Source organism: Aquila chrysaetos, chromosome 1 (assembly GCF_900496995.4).
Source record: "Aquila chrysaetos chrysaetos chromosome 1, bAquChr1.4, whole genome shotgun sequence".
Lineage (NCBI taxonomy): Eukaryota > Metazoa > Chordata > Aves > Accipitriformes > Accipitridae > Aquila > Aquila chrysaetos.
The window spans coordinates 69,773,091-69,795,881 of record NC_044004.1 but is presented as its reverse complement, the minus strand read 5'-3'; the positions used below and the strand labels follow the sequence as shown (position 1 = coordinate 69,795,881).

The following is a 22,791-nucleotide window of genomic DNA, read 5'->3' as shown; positions in this document are numbered from 1 at the left end:
CATGAGGGCCCACTATCTCAAAACCCACCCTTACACTAAGTTCTTACACCTGTCTATTTGGAAGGAAGACTTTGCTGCTTCTTTAAAAGGAAAAATCACTTTTTCTTTTCTTGCCATGGAAAAATGCCACTGTAAGAGCTTCAGGTTGTGACTGATGAGTGCTAAGTTTGTTTGTGAACACAGTCCTCTCAAGTATATAGATAAAATCTATGGGCCACAGCTTCAACAGGTGTGTTTGTATGCTCTCAGAAGCAGACAGTAAATAACAACAGACTCTGGATGCCTGGTGCCAAGTGACAGGAACAGGGATGATAAATAGCCACTTTCTCTTCTTGTTTCTTTAGAAATTAGTTCTCAAGACTGTTATGATATTCCACGAACGTTTCCGAATGACAGATCTAATTCACTGGAGGGCTTCCATAACCACTTTGTAAGTATGACTTGATCTGATGAGAGGCAACAGTGACAGTGCTTGAATGCTCTTTGTTCCCATGTAAAAAAGCAAGCTGTACGGTGTTTGTGATTTTTCAGTTTCAGTAGAATATATTAATCTGAGTAGATTAGGTTAAAAAAACTCATATGATTCACAGCTGATTGCATAACTTATTTTGTTAAAGGAAATATATGTTAATTCTAGAAAAACAGAAGCATGTTGACAGTGGGAAGTGTTTCAAGTGAAGAACTAGATGAAAATTATGTCCCAATGAATCCCAACTCTCCTCCACGACAGCATTCCAGCAGCTTCACTGAACCCATCCAGGAAACAAACTATGTACCAATGACACCAGGCACGTTTGATTTTCCGTTATTTGGAAAGCAAGTCCCTCCTCCTGCTCACATGGGTTTCAGGTCGAGTCCAAAGACCCCTCCCAGACGGTCAGTACCTGTTGCAGAATGTGAACCACCGCCAGTGGATCGGAACCTCAAACCAGACAGAAAAGGTGAGGAAAATGTCCAATAGCAGTTGATTTTTATCATCTAAGAAAATAACATAGCTTTCCCAACTTCTGATTAGTGGAAAATTATCATATTTTTAGAAATTCTAACAGAATAATTTTTATCTTATGAGATAGCCATAACATAAATGAATCCTAGGATTATTTTTAATCATATTAAAACATCACAAAAACAATGCCAAATACAAGCATAGGTTTAAATTTTATTGCTGTAGTTACTAATGAAAAGATGACGCAGAATTGCTAACACTCAGCAGTGTTTTAGTCCTTACACATAGAAGACAGCTAGCTTACTTGTGATGGAGACAGAGCACACAAGGCACTGGATAAAATACAAATTTATAGCCCTAAAAGTGCTTGGTACAGGATCAGTACACATTTTTCATTGTATGAAGTAAAACTTAAAAATAACTTATTTAACTATTTTAGGTATTTGCTTTTGATGTAAACATTGTTGAAAGAAATTAATTGTTTCAACAAGAATGAGTTGTATATCGTGCTGCTTTTTAGTCCTACTCAAAGTATGCAGTTACAAATTCTTACATAGAATAATTCTTACAAATGTGTTCAAATGAAGGAAGAATTAGATCAAAGAAGTAGTGCTTACTACTAAAGCTAATGTTAAGTCCTCATTTCAGTCTGTAAAAGCAAGGAAAATCATTTCATGTTGGAGCTGCTTAATGCTTAAGTGTTAGTGGCCACATGGGGCAGTCACGGGAAGATGTTGAACATGTGGGCTGTGAGGTTACCATATATATTTTCCTTGGGATCCAGATGGGAGGAGGAAAATGCTAATTCAAGCCAGCTCTTAAGGTACATTTGCTTTATCACAGGAGCTGTGTGCCATGGTTATATTGAAAGTTGTATAAACTGTAGTAGGTGAAAATTTCCTTGCCTTTATAGAGTGTGGTACATTAAACAAAGTCATAAAACAAAAGGAAAACTAGCTTTATGTGGAAATATTTTAAACTGCTGAATGTGTGGAAGATGACTGTTATGCGTCTGAGGAAGCCGCAACAACTTCAATGACAAAATGGAAAAAAACCCCCAAATTTCAGAGTGCCCCTTCAAAGCTGTCCTAAAAAATGAATCTCCTGAATCTGGTGCATACTAGGTTTACTTTTCCTTAAAATAAGGTTTATTTGGGTAACCAGTGTTCTTAAACAAAGAAGATACTGTTGTGATGTATCTATAAGAGATATTTGCATAGAGAATCACTAATAAATAGCTTAGACTTTCCAGTTAATCTAAAATGTTTTATCAGCCAGCCTATCAGAAATAGAGGTAAATGCTTAAGGAACTTACTTCCCTAGTCTGCAGTTTTTCAGACAAGATAACTAACTTTCTTGTAGAAGTGGGAACTAAAGAACATTAGGTCAAATGTCTGCACTATTTTGTATTCGAGTAAGTCCTATTTTTAAAATTATGTGCTTGAAAAATTAGTATTTACATTGAGAATGGCTGACTATTTTGGGGAAAACATGATGGCAAATATTCAGATGATCTGAAACACTCACTAACTAAACCTTTACATTAGTATTTTTACCACTAAGTGAAAGAAACCTGTAATTAAGTGAAGTAGACAATATCATTATGACATAGATGATCTCAGTGGGAAATGGGAAGTACCACGTCTCATTCTGGCTGTCCATCTTCAGAAAACAAGGCATGGCCTTTTTCAAGACCTTGGCTCTCTGCTTGTATCTAATTGTTTCCATGTTACCAGACAGTAGTTTTGTTTATTTCTTAAGAAATACTGGACAGTAATAGATTGATGAAAGCTGATACTGGAAAATATTCTCAAAATAAACACTGAACTGCTTTAAAATATTTTCCCTGACTGGCCAGTTTGTGTATTTTACTGATAAAATGTTTGACCTTCAAAAGTAGTAAATTTCTATGTTGAAAAGCTTCTCACTTTTGCTGTTGGCAGTGCAAAGCAGTCGCACAGATGTCTGCTGGGGCAGTGTTGCTGCTCTTGCATCTCTCTTCTTGAAACTGAGTTAGTGTTTCACATTCTAAAAGTGGCATGTAAGGCTCCTGCTTTGCTCCTGACCTCAAATGCTTTACAACTAGAAAGACCTAGCTAACATCAGGGAAAAGATTTTTAGATGGACTAACATACCTCTTAATGAGTGTAGAGTAACTGGCTGTATTTTTTGCCTCTAGAATTTTAGAAGCTGTTATCACTGTAAAATAATATGATTATTTAATATAATTTAGAAGATAAAGTAATTTTAAAGTAAAACTGTTCCCAGAGGTAAATATTGTATAGTAAATGCATAGGGGCTGTAAAAAACTTTGTGTAGATCGTGAGCTACTAAGAACGGTAATGATTCTGATTTATCACTGAGGGTTTTATCTTAGTAACACACACACACGCCGGCTCACTCAAATTTTGTCAAGTGGACTACTGCGAGTCTTCCATTCTTGTGAAGAGCAGATACGATGACACGTCAGGATGGTAATATATTCCCATTTCAGTAGTTGAGTTCTTCATGCAAATAACTCCTTCCAGAAATACCTTTGGGAAAATAAAACTGCAGTTCCTTTTAAATTAGAATAGGATATAACTCTTGTTTTAGTGGACCCTTACCTAACTAAAATGAGTGTGCGCTTTATATTATACTGTGGTGCTTTTCCAGCTTTCAAGTTCTTGTAGCAACTTACATTATCAGGTTGTTTCTGCTTATATAAATGTACTGCAATGGTCTTCTGCTACAAGTTAGGGCATAGAAAGTATCAAGTTGGCTGGTATGTTCAATAAAACTTAGGCAGACATAGAAAGGGAGGAAATGGTACATAACATAGTTACCTTCTGGGTATTTGTCCTATAAATGTTTGTTGTTTTTTAATATGCCATTGGTTCAAGAATTTCTGTTGAAGACCCTTGCTGCTTCTCTAAGAGATGGTATTACTGCAGAGTTCAGGTGTGTTGGTGATAAGGCCTCCAGGTATATGAGGGGTCATCGCATGTTCTGTCTGAAGAAGCTGCTGTATCTTTTTTTATTAGTTAGAGATTGCTGCAAAAATAGTGTTTGCACTGCCTCCAAGTAACAGTTCCTTTTTGGTAGCTATCCTTGTTACTGAGAAATGTCACCATCGCCTCTCACGTGAGCATTAGCTCTAGCTCAGTAATGTTGCTGTGTGGGCTAGGGAAGTTTGTTACGTTCAGTGCTAAAAATGCATTGACAGAAATAATGCAGTGAAACTAGCACATAAAGAAAGAATGCACTGCTTTTTGTTGTCAAATGTGTATGTTTAGCATCTCCTCTGTTTTTCTTTGGTTTAATGGCTTACTGCTTACAGGCAGTATAGTTTGACAAGGCTAGAAAATGGAGGGGTCAGTGATGGCAGTGGCCATTCTGTTGCATACAGCCTGCTCTCCCCTCTGCTGTTTCTCTTTTGTAAACCTGAGATGAAACAGATACTCAGTTACTTCTGGTTCTGCTGTCTGTGAAGAATAAGGTGTCAGGTAGCAAGGATCTGGCAATCTGTCTTTCAGCAGTAGTGACTGTAATGTGTATGTCATCACAGCTCTGATATAAGCACCTGACATTCTGGATAATTTATTAAATTGTTAAAATTCTCCAAATTTTTAAGAAGAGGTGCAGTTATATAAAAGTAGCAACAGTGATAGACAACTGAGTTATGAGAAATCAATAACATTGGTAAACTAAATGTAGGTAATAAATAGATCTAAAATTCACTTAAAGTACATGCACATTCTTCTGAGGAGGGTACTTGTGCAGCCCTGCTGTGAGAGCCTGAGGCTCTTCAGTCTTCCCACCTGAAGGGGTAGCCTGGGCCAGGAGCCATGGTGAGATGCCCTGTGTCTTTTCCCACTGGGTTCTAGAAGAGCTTTGTTTTAGAAAATGGGTTAAAAAATAATAACAAATTTTAAAAGAAAAAATATATATAGCCTTGAGATTACACTACATTTTTATGTAGTTTCATTTTTCTAGCTCACAGCCACTTCTGTAAATGAGGGGAGCTTCCAGTACTTTCTGGAAGTCTTGAAAGTCATTTCAAAACATGGTGTTGGCTTCCTGCCCCAATATAACTTGAATCAAAGCGCTTTACCATTTCTTTAGAGAAGCATACCAGAAGGTAAATGATACATTGCTTGGGACAAAACGGAGAGCGCTTGACCAGGTGCTTTTCCGCATTCACCTGTAATTGAATGACAAAAATAATCTTTTTTTTAATTTGTTTTTTCAGGGTGCTGTTTCTTTTATTATAAAGGACCATTGTCTATATTGATTTTGTATTTCTGCTTTTTGGCTGCTTTAGCTTGCCACAGGTGCATGTAGTTGTGATGCTAAATTGGAAGCATTGTTGCTAGCAAAAGGCTTCAAGCGGAAGAAATATTGCATCCATCCATGCAGCTGGGTCTTATTCTCTGAATTGTTCAAAGACTGTGACTGGTTCTGCCACAGGGCGAGTATGTGGCATTTGTTTTGACAGTCACATGTTCCTTCCTCAAAATACCATTTATCCAAGAAGGAGCAGTAGAGTTAAAGGTGCCCAAATGCAGTGAGGTGAAGACGCCCTAGACAGCTAAGGCACCAAAGAACAGCCAGGTTCTCTTTTGCTCCACCTCATGCTTTCCCTGGGGCTCTTCAAAATACCTGAAAAGGATTGTGATACGAGGCACTGGATCCTGTGATCTCCATCCTGCTGACAGCTTGCAGGACTGTAGCAAGTATTTCACCGCTCCACAGGGAACTGCTCTGTGTGGCAAGGCAGGTCCCAGGTGGCTGTGCTGGCAGTCCACAAGAAGGTTTTAAGGCCTGACAGAGGTCTGTAAGTCTAGATGATCTTCATCTTCAGTGCAAACATGACGTAAGGCAGAGATCAAGGAAAGTGCACGGTCGAAAATAAAAGGGGTAGGGTGTGAATTGGTTTTTATAGGTCAGGAGGCAGCATTTGAGTGATAGGGGGGTGTCTGTGAGCCTTTGGGTATGATAATGGCCCCTTCCTGCCCCATGATTTATTTCCAGGGGTAGGGGTGTGGGTTTTGTGACCTTAAAGCAAGACTTTAAGACCAAACAACTACAAAATAAGATTTATATATATTTTTAAAATACTTATTTAGGAGCTGTCCAGAAGGATTCCTTATAACTCTGTAAGATTTAGTGTGTGCATGTGTATATCTCGTCTGTAAAGTTCAAAGCTCTCAAGAAATACATGCTTGCCATCTTGACTGACAAAACACAGTTTTTCAATATCTGAATCACACAGTTAAGTCAATGATGGAATTGGTGATGGGAGAATTTAGTTCTTCAAAGTCTCAGTTTGATATCCTACTTCCTGTAACGTGGTAACTTCTATTTTCTGAGGGGCAGCATGTCTCTGTAGCAAAGTGGGGGTTTTAAGGTTCTGAAAAGAAATGTATGAACCATAGGCATATGGCTGAATTAACAATTCATGACCATGATGGAATGAAAATCAAAAGTAGAATCTCATTCATTTGAGTATAGTGTAACACTGCCACTTTTGTAATGTTTTTGATCCATAGCACTTAAAAACATGTTATGGGACAGTTCAGTTTAGCACAGGTCTTAGTTTAGGGTCATGGGGAGCTGTGATAGAATGATGCACTCGGGATCACTGAGCAGATTGCTGACAGAGGCAGTAAAGAACTTGAGATTCCTAGCCTACAACATGGTACTGGACGTTGCTCCACTTGTCTTGAATAGCAATTGGATTTGCCCAAATGTTGTTAGAGTTTAATTGCATTCAAGATTATTTTAAACAAGATTTTCAGTCCTATTTTTGGCTTGGATTGCACAGATTATTTTGTTGATGGCAAAAATGACCAATAGCAAGTACAGTGCATTTTCACCTTTTTTTTTTTTTTTTTTTTAACAAAAGGCTTATCTTTCAACAAAAATACATCAGCATTTAATCTGAGATGCTTCCTGCAACTTGAGTCCATACGATTGCCTTTAAAAGACTGCTGCTTGGCCCTGGTAATTTTCAGCCCAGCAAGTGGTAAACTAGGATTTAGAGACAGTGAGTGATGCACACATTTCTTTTCATGCCAACAAAATACTCAGTTGCACCTTGAAAACAAGAAAACAAACAAACAAAAGAAACCAAGGGAGAGGAAAAAAATTCTCATGGAGTTGGGACTTGTGATTGTTTTAAAAATGTTAAAAATTTTATCTGGTTGTTTTTCTTACAGGTTTTTCTCATTTAAGATGTTACAAGACATAATTGTGTGGTTAAACCACAAATATGTGGATTGCTTATAAAAATGTGGCTGTATCTTTGCCATGACTACTCATGAGCATCTCCCAAACAGATTAACTTCATAGAAAATTCCAATTTTCTTTATCTAAGAGCATAGGCCCACTTTGAAGAGGTAATTGTATACAGAGCTTACATGTGGCAGGAAGCATCTGCCACATTCTGGCCTCCGTAGGACCCACTGTGATGCTTCTGGATGGCTGGCATAACTGCCCGTTGTTGTAGTGTAGTACGATGCTGTAAAAATCCCAAGCAAAGTAGGTAGTTGTTAAGGAAACTAAGAACCCTCATTAATCGTGAAGTTAGTTATAAATAGCCTAGTGAACAGTTTCCTTGTTAAATATTTACATGTTTGAGTGTCTCAGTTGGACAATGTGAACATATTACATGTCCTGATATAGCAGGAGCACCACACCATCCTAAAATAAAACTTCAGAGAAACAGTTAGGGCATTTGTGACGACAGGAGCTGACATTTCTTTAAAAATAATAACAATTAGAAGTTGGCAACATTGCAGTGTTCTACGCTATCATGATTGTCTTGTGTATTCTTAAATAAAGGATCACTCATTTTCTCAGGCTTTAGGACACTAGGTATTGAAAAATTGTGAATGGTAATTTTAATCAGCAGCAAGAACTGAACTGAGCTGAAGATCTGTTGGAAAAGAAATTAATTTTCATGATGGCTTTTCTGAGCAGAAGTACTGTTCATTTTGCTTTGAAGAAATCCATGCATTTTATCCTTCCATTTGATTTTGGAAGTTACACCTCCTGTTCATTCCATTTAGGAATTTTGAAAAAGATGATTTTGGGGGATGTTTTGGTGCTTCCTCAGAGTTCCTAAAACAGGTTGAATACAAATTTAATGATTTTTTTTTTTCTTTCTTCCCCTTTTTCCTTTTGCCCCCACAAGCTCCAAAGACTTCCATTTAGCTGAAAATTACTCTTCCTCCATGGCTGTACTAAATTAATTCCACAAGGCTAGTTTTTACTTGATAGCTTTAAATGAAATACATATAGCTCCTTGCTACGATACACCAGTCCTTAATTTGCAGCTGTGATTTATCTTACAAAACTTTGAAACAACAAATAATTTCAAGTAAAGATTTCATTTGGATGGCTGCATCACAGCTGCAGAGGAAGCTATGGTTTACTGGACATAATGGTTTTAAAAAAATGAAACATAGGACTTTTCTGAAGACAAACTGCAAGACTTGCTCTGATACTAGCTGTAGAGATGGTAGTGTTGAACTCCAAAGATGCTAGAGAGAGCAAGAACAAGAGAACATGGGTGATAACGTCATATCTTTTCTTCCTTCCATACAATTTTTCTTTTCTTCCTTGTGCGCTTAATGCCTTTTTAAGGAAACATAGGTTTTGATATACATATTGTCATGCTATTCCATTGGCTTTTTTATATGCTTAAGGTTAGGCTTGATTTTTCCAATAAACAAGTTAAAGTCTGTTATTTTTTTTGTGTTTTGTTTAAAAAAAGCAGGGAGGGCAGGGAGCAATCTCAAGTAGTATCACTTGGATTTCATGAATCTTAGTGCAGCTTTAAACTACTAATCTATAAATACTCCAGAACACTGTACTTTGGTCTTAAAACATTGTCTTTGTTATTGAATGTTTTTAGTTCATCATACTTTGGGGGCTTTTTAAATATAGACATGTAGAGTTACTTGCAAATTAGAGCAGTTAAATAGTATTTGGATGATTAATAGCTTTGGTATTCTCTGAATAGTTTTTATGGCATTTGGCAAATATTTTATGAATACCAGTGAACCTTAGCTGTCAGATGCAGTTGGACTTTTTTATAATCAGTATTTTTTCCAATTCATTCTTAATTTCTGGAGCATTCAAAGTACCAGTGCTCTAAGAGAAGTTACTCTCTCAGAAATAGAGAAATTGTCTAAGAAAACTGGACAGCCTCTCTTCAGATGACTGCTTTTTACATTTCATAATATTGAAAGAATTAAGTTGATTTCAGTTTGGCTTTACTGTTCTAAAGAGACTGTAGTTATCACCATCCATGTGGTATCCCTGACCAGAACTAAGCACATTATTGATATTCCTATTTGTTGCAGGATACTAGTATGGAAATGGATATGAATGTTGTATAACTAAATACATGTTTCTAATTAGAAGTACCTTGGCAAGAAATAGTCTTAATAAAAACAGAGATGAAAAAGCAAATTCAGGATATTTGTAGAGCTCTGTGCTGAAGACCATGTACTCGGGAATCAGAGTTCACTGGGTTGAGGAAGAGGAGGAGAAGGAAAGGGGGAGGTTATTCTGCAGAATTGAAAACCAAATAATAAACCCTGTGGGAGTAAGACCGTGAGCTTCAGCCTTGTTTTTTAAGGAAAAATATACAGTGGCTCTGAGTACTGGAATTCTTGGACCTCAGTGCAAATTTCAGTTTTCTCTAATTACAGAGAAAAAGGGAAAAGATGCATATTTTTTAAAGGAAACGAGAAACTGCTGTTAGTTATGCCTCTCTGAAAGTACTTTTGTGGATGCAGGGTGCTTATGTGGCTGGTTTTACCTTTTGTTCTCCCCCTCCTATTCCAAGTAAAGCACTGCTCTAGCATTCCTATGTCTGATCTCCTTGTCTCACGAGGATTAGTCCTATTGGCCAGGAAACAGCATTAACAGATTGCGCATTTCTGAAATTTTATGTCACGTTAGTAGACTTACCTTAAAATTTTAAGCCCTACATAGCTGCTATTTAAATAGACCATTGGCCTCTTTCGTGAGGATGTTTGCCATTTCCTGACGTAAAATCCCTTGCCAGCAAGCCATGGAGTAAGCAGCCAGTCAGAAAAGAAGCGTTCTTAACATAAAACTTGTTTAGTACTAGTGCTTCAAGGCAATAGCCTGAAAACAAATGAGGCTCTTCAGTGAGTGCTCCACGTCCTCAAAACAGAAAATGTTAGGACCCACCTACTCTGATGCAGGAATTTGCTGCAGTGGGACCCCTTTCCTGCTCCCCCTCACCCCACAACTTTATATTCCAAGTGTTTTGTGGAAAACAAAAAGAGAGAATACATTAGCCAATGAAAAAAACCAAAAGGTTTTTCAGTTTAAACCATTATTTGAAACAAAATCAAACATGTGAAATGGACTCTTCTCCTGATGACTTCTCGGACAAAGGCAGCATTGACACGCACCGAAATGCCAGGAGCAGAATTCATGCCAATTGAGTGCACTCTAATGCTAGATCCATAATCGCTTGTTCTGCCTGGCAGTTTTTACAAGCAGCCATTTGTTAGAAAAATAGACTTCATTAGTGATTTTTCAGCTCAGAGTGCCCTTGCACAGTATTTGTCTGATAGAACGTGCAAAAGCTGAGCTTCTCTCTCCTGGATGTAGCACTTTGCATTTCACAGGTGGTGACTTGACTGAACAGTGAAAACATCTAATTTTCACTTCTTGTTTGGTTGGTTTCACTTGCCATAACTTTTTTCCCTTGTAGGTTTGCATCCAGTGGTGTTGCTACACAATTTATTTCCTTTTCAGTTAAAAAAAAGTGTGTCTGTGTGTGTATATATGTAAAAAAACCCATATTTTTTTTACCCAGATTTATCTTTCCCAGAATAGGCGTGCAAGTTAAAAGTGTTGTCTTATGTGAGTGCCTAAACATTAGATGAGGTAAATTTGGGCCTGTGGGCCTAAACCACAGGAAATGTGTTGCTCAGTATTGCTGGCATTGGAATGCTGTATGGAGCCAGGTCTTCCGTAGAGACCTACTGTCCTTCCACCTTCACTAAGCTGATTTGAAGAACAGCCCTGTGACACTTACCTTTACTGATTATGTCTGAATAGAGTAGATGTTGGAGACCAGTCTGCTGTACAGGTGTGAGGCACTTTCTCCTCTGTATTATATTCAGCTTGTTGTTTCTCGGAGGTACTAGAACGTGCTCTTGGAGAAGATTAGTGAGGTTACTTGGGAACAGCACCAGGAATTTCCATCGTAGTACTTAAGATATAAAGTTCTAAAAAATACGTATTTCTGTTCACAAATCTGGCTTAAGATAGTGACAGAACTGTCAATTTTTAGATAAAAATGGCACTTCTAAAATTTCTGATGCATTTATTAAAAATATGGTTTTTGATTGAGTAAGGGATGTTATTAAGGGCTTTCTGTGCCCTAGAGCTCAGGTTACTTTATCTTCTTAAATAGGCAAAAACAAGGTGGAGGAGTTCCTCACTAGAGACACAAATAAGTAACCTCAGTTTTGTGATTGTGATCCCCCCTCCCCTTTTCCTTTGCCTGGTGTCAGGCATTTTCTATTGCGCAGTATAAGCTCCTCAAGAGAGATTAGGCCTTTTGGTTTTTGTTTTATAGGCAGGGAAAAAATCCACAAAACTGCACAAACATTTTAATTTTTTGTGACATATTAAACTAGAGGAATTGCATTATCCTGGCTGGTTGGTAGCAACAAGCTGTTTTGCCACCAAATTTATTTAGGTTGAACAGTCTTTCAGCAGCAAGAGATGAAAGCCTAGTGAGTTTATTTTACACTGGAACATTTTGTATGTTCTTGTCTGATGCAGAAGAGAAATATTATAGGGACGTGTACTTATTTATATAGCTCTTCTGAAAGTCTCAGAATGGTTTGTAAGTGCTAACTTAAGTATGAGGCAGGCAGTTACATAATGCCCCATTTTACAAATGGGGATAATCATAGTTCAGGATGCTTAGCTGCACGAGACCATGTAGCATCATTAACAGAAGTAGAAATAATGAGTCATAGCCCTGAGTTCCTTGGGCTTATCTTCTGTATTACGGTTTCAGGCACTTCAGCCTATGTTTGGCTATAAGAGCAGAGAGATTATGAAGTACACACTGGTTAAATAATTTCATTAACCCTGTTACCTCTGCTAGATTTCTCACTGTACTTATGATCTGTGCTTGTATGTCAATGCATTGATTGGCATTTTAAATTGAGTTGCATTGGGCCAAGTTTCTTTTAAATCAGATTATAAAACTGTGGAACACAAAGTGAATGTGAGTAGGTAACGATATTCAGCGTCAGATTGTTCTTAATAAAAGGTGTTTGAATTTGAACTTCTACATTTGTTCAATTGATTTTCAGATCTTGGTCTTCTTATATAGGCAAGCTGTTATCATTGAGTTGTAGGCAAGGTACTTAAGAATATCGAATCAGCTGAGAATGAACTATGCCAACATGTTAGGTCATGCTTTTGACTTAGCTCCAGTCAACAGCATACTTTACAGAAATGCTTTGTGTACCACTTTACAGTCTGGGTCTTTGGTCAGCATTGCCCAACTGCTTGGCCTTTTCATGGGCACTTCGAGCCATTTAAGGGAGCATCTGATTTTGAAATTGGAGAAGTACTGTCTGTGTGAAAATCACTTCATGTCCTTTTCTTTTTAAGGAAGTTGCTATGCAGCACTACTAGTAAATAAATAAATTTTGTTTTACCTGCATGGTCTCTCAGAAGCACTGTGTAGAAGTTAAGATACCGTACAAAACCTTTCTGTTTATCTTTCTTGTTGTTACTTGATTATTCCCAATACTTCAGTGATAACAGTAATAGAGCACTTCATATGCAAAACCTGTGGGGCAGAGATTTGCAAACTTCTGGTGTTTGTTGCCAAGTTTAGTTTTTACAAAGCATTCTCACTCGTTGCTGGTAGTACCAGCCCACATCTGAGTCTATACCAGTCCTTTTTTGTTTTGTGCTGTAGGGCAACTTTCTAACATAGTCAGACTTAAACTTCTCATTTGGTTAATTGTAAAGATTTACCTTTCATATGGCTTCTTGGTGTACCACTTGAAGGCACTCACCTTTTCTAATATTAACACTTTGTCAGATAAACTTTCATGAAAGGTTAGGATTATTATGCATTATTGATCATATTTATTTAAAATAGACAATGTGACCTGAAACACTTGCAGAGGTTGGTCAAGATGATGAAGAACTTTCTCATTGGGCGAGGGGTTATATTACTGCCTGTATGGAGCTTATTGACTCTAATGTTCTCTTAGTTTGTACCCTTCATCATATTACCAGATTCATCTAAAGTGTCACGTTGTGTGATAGCATAACATAGGGGAATGTTATGCTAATAACATGATAGCATGATAGTGTATGATAGCATAACATATTGGGGCATGATTGGTGCATCTACTGCACTTGTATATAGGTATACACAATTTAAAAAGGGTTTAGAGAATGTAATTTTATGACAGGGTCATTTGTGGTGGAGGTTGGCTTGTGCTGTGGCAGAGGGGGGACAGGGAGGACAGCATGCAGGCTTGTAAAGAAAGTCCCCCTGTGTCTGCAAGGTTGGAGAGGTGGTTTTGGTACAGACAGATATAGACCTCTGGGGAACAAGTTTAACAAATACAGTGAGGAAAAAGATTCATGGGGCTTCTCAAGTGGGAGATGCACGGTGGATAGGAGACCTCCCAAGGGTATCACTACTTCCAGAGTAATATTGTGGCTAAAGAGGATTTCATTTCTTTGAGGGTACCTCAACTTGCATCTGAAACATGACTATTCTCCTGTCATGCTAGATATTCCTCAAATACAGAATTTTTTATGTAATGCAACTTGAAACCAGTTAATAGTAATGATCAGTTACAATATTTGTTGATGCACTTTCTAGCCTTTTTGTACACCTTTAATGCTTGCCTCCGACAAATTACTTGCATGCAGTGTTTTCTTTGTTTCTGGTTTGGTGCTTAAGCCCTTAGTGTGAGACCTAGCTAGACTGTAAAACTCTCCTTCAGCAGCTTGCTTCTGCTTGTGGCGTTAACCTTTCTGCAGGGGGTTGTGCTATTTATTTACAAAATTCCATTTTCCAGTTACAAATAGACTATTATTAAGAGAGTCTTCTTTTTACCAATTAGGTCAAAGTCCTAAAATTTTAAGACCTAAACCACATGGTTTAGAGCGAACTGATTCACAAACCATAGGTGACTTTACTACAAGAAGAAAGGGTATGTACTTTAGCACTGTATGTATATGGAGCTTTATAAAAATAAGTAAAACAAAAATTAAGAAAACTGTTATTCTAGAATAACTTTAACTCTTGTGTAGTCTTTTTACCTCTACTATAATCTAAGATCATGGATGCATTTTCCTTGCCAAGCAAAAAGCTGCCTATATAAGGAATTAAAGTCTTTCTGGCTTGAACAGTGCATGGAAATATTTCCTTGATATTAACATGGGTGTTCTGATCTCTTAAGTCATAGATGTTCATATCTTGGATTTACTTTTGTCTGTTTACTTAGAAGCAAGTATATATGACTTACCTGTAAGTTGCTTGAAAAAACTTTTGTTAGGCAATAACCAGAAAGCACAGTTTACTTGGGTCTCCTGCTGTTGGCTAAACAGTGAAATAAAGCAAAATATTGATCCTCTGACCATTTGCTAGCACAGAGATTTATTTATGCATCTTAATGAGCATTATTAGTCTGATGGGCTTCAATAAAGAAGGTGCTGAGTTGGTGCCTTACATAGTCACAAGAAGTAGAGGAGTCTACAAATAAAGTTAAAAATCTCACAGAAATGTCAGGAATATTACCTTTGGTTCTTAAAGCCCTTTGCAACTGGATGAAATATTCCTGCTGTTCTCAGTGGGCTTTGGACAAAGTCCTGACTCTATTTCTGCTGGAGCAGTACCTTGCCTGCTGTTTATACCTGCCAGGTAGTCTCAAGCCTTTACAGAGGACTTGAGCCAAGCTAATAATTTTTGTGTCACTCATGCTTTAGTATCATCTTGCCTACATTAAGTTCGGTTCTGCCACTCTTATCTCATATGATACACTGTATCTTGAGATAGATGAGTTGTAGTTCCTCTTCTGAGTCTGTGGTGACAGTTTTTTATGAGCAAGTGAGTTAAGTGGCAGAATTACTGGAGTAGGCTTGATATGCTTTGAGTGCGTAATTATGACTTCTTAACAGAGAAAAGGAGAAGACTGTTTGGAATACTAAAGACTGATACTTATCCAGAAAATTTGAATCGGGAGTCCTTATGTTCAATATATGATAGCTGACTTTTCAATAAATTAAATCTGAAGAGTGACTATAATGAAAGTATAATGAGTACAGTTCTGCTTTTTCCCTGTGAGACAACCACACTGATTAAGCAACTGATTTCTGTCAGTTCCTCATATGGTCACTTACGACAGCTCTTACTCCACATGAACTAGTGCTACATGCCTGACATTTGATCTTGGTAAATTTGCTAATAGGCAGCAAACTGATGGGGGGGCGAGGAGAGGAAGCGGTGTTATTATAATGACATTGCATTTTATTTTCTAAAAACAGTTTTAGGGAGGATGAAGTTGAGATTCAAACTGCAACAGCAGTTTGTGTGATTTTATTATTTTCTTTAAATTTTTTTTTCCAAAACTCCTTTTATCCCCCCCTAACTTTTAGAAGGGGTGAAACATATAAGCTGGAAGGAGAGAGAATGCATTTCTCACTAATACTCTATTTGTGGTTCTGTTCTGAAAATGGAATTTAAAAATGGCACCTTTTCTAGAGCAGCGTTAGCTGTCATTAATGGCAGAAACATGCTGCTACTCTGCTTGTCTGTTGATAAGCACTGAAGCAAGCCAAGCACCTCTTGGAATTGAAGCTTGGTGTTGGCTCATCTCTCACTTTTGCAAACTTAGTCTTAGCTGCAGATCCTGCCCACACTTTGAGCTGTGAAACCTCATCAGTAAGGGCACATGTATGCAGTGAGGGCAGAGTTTGCATAATAATAATTGTCCGTGAGCCAAGAAAAGTACCCAGAGTTGGCTCTGCTGAAACAGTCCATCAACCCTGTCCTGGGCTTGTCAGTTCAACAAGTCATCGTGGCAGAGTAAAGACAGAACATGATGCTGCCATTTTCAGAGTCTCTTTTCAAAACAGAATTGCTACGTACAAGTATATCTTGCAAAATGCTTAAATTGTGGGCTGTTTTTCTAAGTGATGTTGTTTTTCAGTACCTGGAAAGATTAAAAATATAAGTTAATATATCATGGCTTTCTGAGGTCTGAACAGTATCTCCTTTTTCTAACTAGTATTTACTATTTAAAAATAGTAATTTTTTTTTCGTTTGGGCTCTGAAAAGCTATTAAATTTGTTTGTTTAGAAATGTTCTCTGCTTTAAGATTGTCTGTTTCTTACATAGCAAAACCAGCTCCACTAGAAATAAAACCTCTGCCTGAATGGGAAGAATTACAAGCTCCAGTTAGATCTCCTATCACCAGAAGCTTTGCACGAGAGTAAGTTTCTTAGCTTTTCCTCATTCGGATTAATTGTTTTCGTTGACTAGAGTGTTAATAAATGTGTGTACATCTGTATTATATTTTTAGCCTGTGTAATACAAATTGAGGTTTCCTTTGGAAGTGTGTGTGTGCATGTGTGTGTGTGTGTATGTATACATGCTTATGTGCATTGAAACAAAGTGTGTCCATATGAATTTTTATTTTGTAATATTAAATATAAGGGACTGTGTATAACCAAAAAATGTGACACTCTAGTAAACCCGAATGAAAATTTCAGCACTAATATGCTTATTTCTGTTGTTTACCAGGAGGTTTAAGATATTCGAGATGTATTGTTTGTAAAATAATTCCTGGTAATTAGCTCCTCCAGGTTTCCCATGTCTCCCAGACCGGATTCAGTTCATAGCACAACTTCCAGCAGTGACTCGCACGACAGTGAAGAGAATTATGTATCCATGAATCCAAATCAGTCCACTGAAGATCCAGTATGTAAAATCTACATCTTAACTACTCTCTTCCTGTGCAGTCCTTACTTTTAAATCATGCAAACACAGATCCTTCCACGCGACATCACTCCCTTGATACTTCTAGATTAAAATAATAATTTAACAAATTCTGTAGAAAACTTGTTCTTTTGGTAAGATTTCACTAAAGGAATTAAGAGCATAATCACATATAAAGAGAATGGTTAGTATGCTTATCTATTGTACAAAACAGTTCAACACATGACTTTCTTTTTCCTCTTCCCTAGAAACTGTCTCCTCTTTGTAATTGCTTGTCCTGGGCTATGCACCAGTTCAGTATTATGACATCAAGGGAAATAAACTGTCTTAGGATCTCTGAGACAGGCTTAAAAACCTTTATTAAAAGGATATCTTTCAAGAAATGTGGAAGGAACAAGGGGAAAAAAGGATTGATATTTGTTGGTTATGTTCTATAAAAACTGAGCTATGTGTACTTTTAATAGGCTACGCTCAAAAAAAGAGGGTAGAGCGGGTCTTTGTGTATTCAATATCTGTATTTTTTCCCCTTTGGGGGAGAATTTTCTCAGATAATAAGGTTTCGGGTATTCAGCTTGCAGTGCAGTAAGTGAAGAGCTAGTTAGGAAAAGTTAATGATGAGCATTGTGGTTTTTGTTGGGGAGGATGGAGGGGGAAGGAGAGAGAGAAGAAGAACCAATAATAGTATTTTAAAGTAAGAGAGTAGCAGTAGACCTAGGCCTAAACTAAAATGTGGTCCAGAATACCCCTAAAGCACTGGAGGAAAACCTGTATGTTGAGCTCAGCTTTTTGATCCGTATAGTTCAATGCATTCAACACGCCTTTATGGCTTGGGTTCTTAGTAGGGAATACAGCAGCATTTTTCGTCTTTAAAGCATTATGAAAGACCTTTTTTTGGGGAGGGCCTCTCTAGCACCTTTTTTGTTCTGTTCGTTTGTCTGCCTTCTTATATGGCATGTGCTAGCCCATTTCACTACACCCTGGACTCTTCTCCTCTCGCAGTGCTGCTTGCTTCCCCATCCCCTGCTGCTCTGGATGCCCTCCCTGATCTCCTCCAGCCTCCCTCCCCTCCAGCTCACCATTGCTGCCTCTGGATAGTGCCTCTTAGGTCCCCCCGAGCGAACCCCTCCTGCTGACTTCTCTGCGGGCAGCTCTGACTCGGTGCAAGCTCACGCACCTGCAGAGCATCCTGCCCTGTGCTTTGTACGGATGTCTGACCTGCCAGCAGTGCAGGCGCGCTTCCCAGGTGAAGTGCGCTTCAGCAGTGGGGAGCTGATGATGTAAAAACTTAGCCCCTCTCTTGCAAGAGGCTTTGGTAAGTAATCGGTAACGTCCCATTTTTGCAGGTGCAAGAAACATCCCGTTTTACACAAAGGTTTAGAATCGCCTATGCCCACAGTTCTCCCTGCAGCAGAATCGCAGTTCAAGTTGGGGATTTCTGTTGATTCTTAACAATGCTGTTTCAGAGGTTTAATTTCAGTGCCAAGACGGTATAATTAATATCACAGCTCAGATGGCCTGTCATTAATATCTTCTGTTTGCTTGCACCGTTCATTCTTTAAGGTTGTTCTACAGATTTCCTTTCATTTTCGTTTATGTATATTTAAAGTTTCTGTTTTCTAATGCATATGTTCTGCCTGTCTAGTTTGTTTGAAATAACAGATTATTTTTTTGTTTAAGGAGTAATAGCTTTTTTATTTATGCTGCAAACATTGATACAGAACCTGATTTTTGTATGTTAAATATGCAGAAATTTGTTTAGAAAATTTGGGCAACAAAAACGAACTTTGTCTCAGTTGTTTGTGTTTGTCCTTGTTACCACTTAATATTAAATGAGTTGGATGATACAGATATAATGGATAACGTCAATTTTAAAAGCCCAGCCCATTAAGCTTTAACCCATAAAATATTTTATTTCATAGAGAACCCGAACGTTTCCAGATATCTCAAGGCCTTTGTTTTAAAATGTGCCAATTACATAGACGTTTTGGAAATTTTTATTTGTTCCAACTGCATCGTAGAAAGGAGTCCATACTTTTTCATCTTTTTCTGTCATCAGCTTCAAAGCATCTTCTTTGGACATGTCATACTTCTGTTTTATTTAATAAAATCAGCAATATTCTGCTTTTTCTTTCAAGTTGCTGTCAGCCTTACCCGTCTGTCTTTCCTTCTGCCTTCCTCTTCATTTTTTGCTGACTGCTGCCCTCTGTCTTCCTTTTTTTTTCTTTATCTTTTAGAGAAGAGTCCTTCTATTGTACTGTTCCTATAACACCTGTTAAGAGGGAGGGATCAGGCTGGGAGAGGACAGAGGAGGTGAGGTTGTAAAAGTCTGGGCTAATTAAAATTTAGGTGTATACAATGCAACTTCAGTTCAGGGGCCCTACACAAATTTTCTGAAGTTTTAATCCTTTGGTCTTACCAGTTGAGTAATACTTCTTCATTTTCAGCTTAATCCTGATGGCTTTTGAACGAAATGCAAAAGTTTCATTTAAAGTTTTGCCACTATTGTAAGGCTGAAATTCTTGTAAGGTATTTAACAGCAATTTAAGGGAATAAAAATGTTTGTAATTAAGTAATGCTAAATTTGAGATGTAACAACTTCATTTAAAAAGAACAAACCACACTCCGTTCTTATCTCATGATATGAAAGGGACATTAGGTGGAAGGCACAGATTGGTTTGGTGGCAACCTTAAATTTGTGGGGGTTGGTTTTGGGGTTTTCCCTCCACCATTGGCTTTCAACTTGGTCCCAGTTTTGACTTAGAATATATCCCCTTGTTACACAATGTCAATAAAATTTGCATGGTTTAACTGATTGCAAGAGCTCTCAGTCAGTTCTTTAACCTTTCATATTTTGGCAGTTTATAATAAGCGTATTTGATAATGTGGACTATTAGCATGTACGTTTGTAGCTGAAGTTATTTACATATAATTTCAGAATTTGTTTGGAAGCAACAGTCTTGATGGAGGAAGCAGCCCTATGGTAAAACCTAAAGGAGATAAACAAGTAGAATATTTAGATCTGGACCTAGACTCGGGAAAATCTACCCCACCTCGTAAGGTAAGCGAATCTTCAACTCTTGCATTTCTGCCATCAAAAGTTTAAAATTTCTTCACAAGTAGTTGCTGGGAAAGAGGGAGCCTCCTGCAACATCATCTTAACTAGTTCGTCAAACGGTCAACCGGAGAGCCTTTCAGAGAAACCTGTGCTTGTTCTATATCTGTTTGGGACATCTACTTAGTTTTTGTTGTTAATTTATTTTAATAAAGGTTTTTCACTCTCCCTTGCCTTTCCTAGAAAAAGAGCAGTGGTTCAGGCAGCAGCGTGGCAGATGAAAGAGTTGATTATGTTGTGGTCGACCAGCAGAAAACGCTAGCACTGAAGAGCACACGAGAGGCTTGGACTGATGGGAGGCAGTCTACAGAATCTGAAACACCTACAAAAAGCGTGAAATGAAAATACTGCTTTTTCTTCAAAGAACAGAAAAGAATGAATTTTGAAGAATTACAGAACCACAATGGCAGTGTTGTTCGACTGTACAGTACCTGGTTCACTGGTGTGTGAATAGGTTCTTGACCGAATAGGATGGAAGCCAAAGGACGCTTTGAATATATCAAAGGAATTTTAAGATCGTAATTTGTCTCTGTGGTCTCTGGAAAAATTGCAACCTGTAAATAACATGTAAAATAGTATCGCTTAGCTTTCAGAAAACCTTTTGTTCTGTAGTTAACACATTTGTAGTATTACTATGTTTATGCACTTTTTCAGTTACGATGTTGGTTCAGGTATTCCCAGTTAGTGTACCTTAACGCCTAATTCATCTGGAGAATTTTTTTTTTTCCTTACACTACTATTCCTTACAATTTTAGATTAATTAAGCTACATGTAGATACAGAAATTAATATTTGAACTTCATTTTAACAACTTAAAATTGATTTTGCGGAAATACTTTCACAATTGAATAATCTACTTGAAATGCCAAGAGATGACCGTTAGCTACATACTTGTTTATATTTAATACATGCAAGATTATTTGGAAGTCTACAGGTTACCTTCCTAACAAAAATTGCTGTGAGTTAATAATAATGAACTGTACTGGGTTTAGACCTACAATCCTGGCTTATATGTTAGTTGTTAGTGGTGGAACTCCTATTGTATTTTATTAATGACAGTGTTCTGTGTTCAATGGGTGAAGATTCTGCAGGGTGGGATCTTACACTTTTAAAGACTGAATAATTAAATATCAAGTAAGCCTGCAAACCACTGATGGCATGCAGTAATATTGTGATCTCACACTTATTAACAAGAAATAACCTTTATATTATTTACAGAAGGTAGAGTATATAAATCAGGTACGTACCAAGCACTATTGTGCTAATACACTGATCAGGTTTAGACAATGAGCTTTAGTTTTGTACTATTTAGAAGTTCTAATGTCAGTTTTCAGTTCAAGATTAATGGGACAGTTTGACTTTCACTGTTTGTAGTACTAGCAAAATACTGTGATTTTGAATTAGACATTAATTCAAATGGAAATACTATGTTTTGACACCATAGTGCCCTTCTTATGATCTCTATTTTACTTTAATCTCCTGCTTGGCCTTATATTTAAATCCCTATGCAACTGATATTTTATATCTCTGTTTTTAAAAATTAGATAATATACTTAAATGATCCCCTTGTAAACCACTTGTTGCTCTTTCCTGGTACAGGATTTTAAGCTCTGTATACTGTGATCCTTTATTTTACTATGCCAGTTCCAAATAATAATCTGCCTTGGTTTAGAAACACTTTTTGTTATTTGGAAGAAGATAGAGTTCTTTAAATACGTGAATGAGTTAGGTCTAGATAGAAAACTTACTAACGCATTTTTTTTTTTTTTTTTTTTTTTACACAAACACCCTTAAGTAAACGGTTGGTTTTATTTTCCCACCCAATTGTTTTATTTTGTCCAGATCATTTAAAAGTTGAGCATAGAGCTGTGTTGTTTTCTGGCATGTTTGGCCTTAGTACTGTGCCTAATCTACCATTGGTTGTTTCTCTCCCCTCACAGCCACAATCTACAGTATGTAAATTATCTTATTCTTAACAAAGGTTCTTTTTAAATTAGTAATATTTTGATGCTTTGAATGTTCATTTTAAAAAAGAAACTAAACACAATGCATTTTGAGGTGAATTTTAAATAAATCAAGTTGTTCAGTTTTGATGTGTAAACTCTGTCCTGTGAAACAGCAAACCGATGTTAATATGCGTCTATGAAGGTGCCTAGATACCAACCACGCTTTTTCAAAATTGTAGATTACCTCTTAGTACCTGTCAAAAAATGTACAGCTAAAACAATTTTCAAAACAAATCTCTGATTTAAAACCCTGCACCAAGCGTCTAAACAATCTGAATTCCCAGTCTTCTGGGAGCCAGGAGAAGTGATGTGACCCCAGGGGACCTTGAAGGCTCCATCAAAAGTAGTTCAAATCTGTAAAGATTCTGGAGCTATGATCGTCCTATCCAATAATAAATTCTTCTTCACTGATGCTACAGTTCATGCACCCATAGGCATGGTGAGTACCTGGTAACTAATGTAATAATAGTTTTGTTTTAGGACACTGGCTTTAAGCATTTTATCAGTGCAATGACAGCGCTGCATCGCCACTGCTGAGATGCCTGTAATTTGTTAACAGATGTGGTTAGATAATCACTTTGCTGTTTATCCTACGTAATTGTTTTGATGCTTGCCACTGGGGAGAAGAATCCACACTGTGGACTCCCACACTTATGCGTGCACCCAAGGAGTAAGATGATCTTGGAATATTTCAAACTCTT

General features: G+C 37.4%; 1 protein-coding gene across 11 annotated transcripts in view; it reads left to right on the top strand.

The window, feature by feature from the left end:
• Positions 1-22,185, top strand: part of GAB1 (GRB2 associated binding protein 1) — a 102,798-nt gene extending 80,613 nt beyond the window's left edge. For 6 of the 11 annotated variants that reach the window (XM_030016581.2, XM_030016565.2, XM_030016658.2 and 3 more), the window contains 7 exons: positions 345-430; positions 638-941; positions 14,098-14,187; positions 16,374-16,467; positions 16,832-16,955; positions 19,909-20,031; positions 20,269-22,185. In XM_030016581.2, coding sequence (XP_029872441.1) covers positions 345-430; positions 638-941; positions 14,098-14,187; positions 16,374-16,467; positions 16,832-16,955; positions 19,909-20,031; positions 20,269-20,427 — 980 coding nt within the window. In that variant the 3' untranslated portion in view covers positions 20,428-22,185. Of the gene's footprint in view, positions 1-344; positions 431-637; positions 942-14,097; positions 14,188-16,373; positions 16,468-16,831; positions 16,956-19,207; positions 19,284-19,908; positions 20,032-20,268 lie in introns of all 11 variants that reach the window. The other 5 variants (XM_030016617.2, XM_030016591.2, XM_030016600.2 and 2 more) reach the window with 4 other exon arrangements.
• The last annotated feature ends 606 nt before the right edge of the window (positions 22,186-22,791 follow it).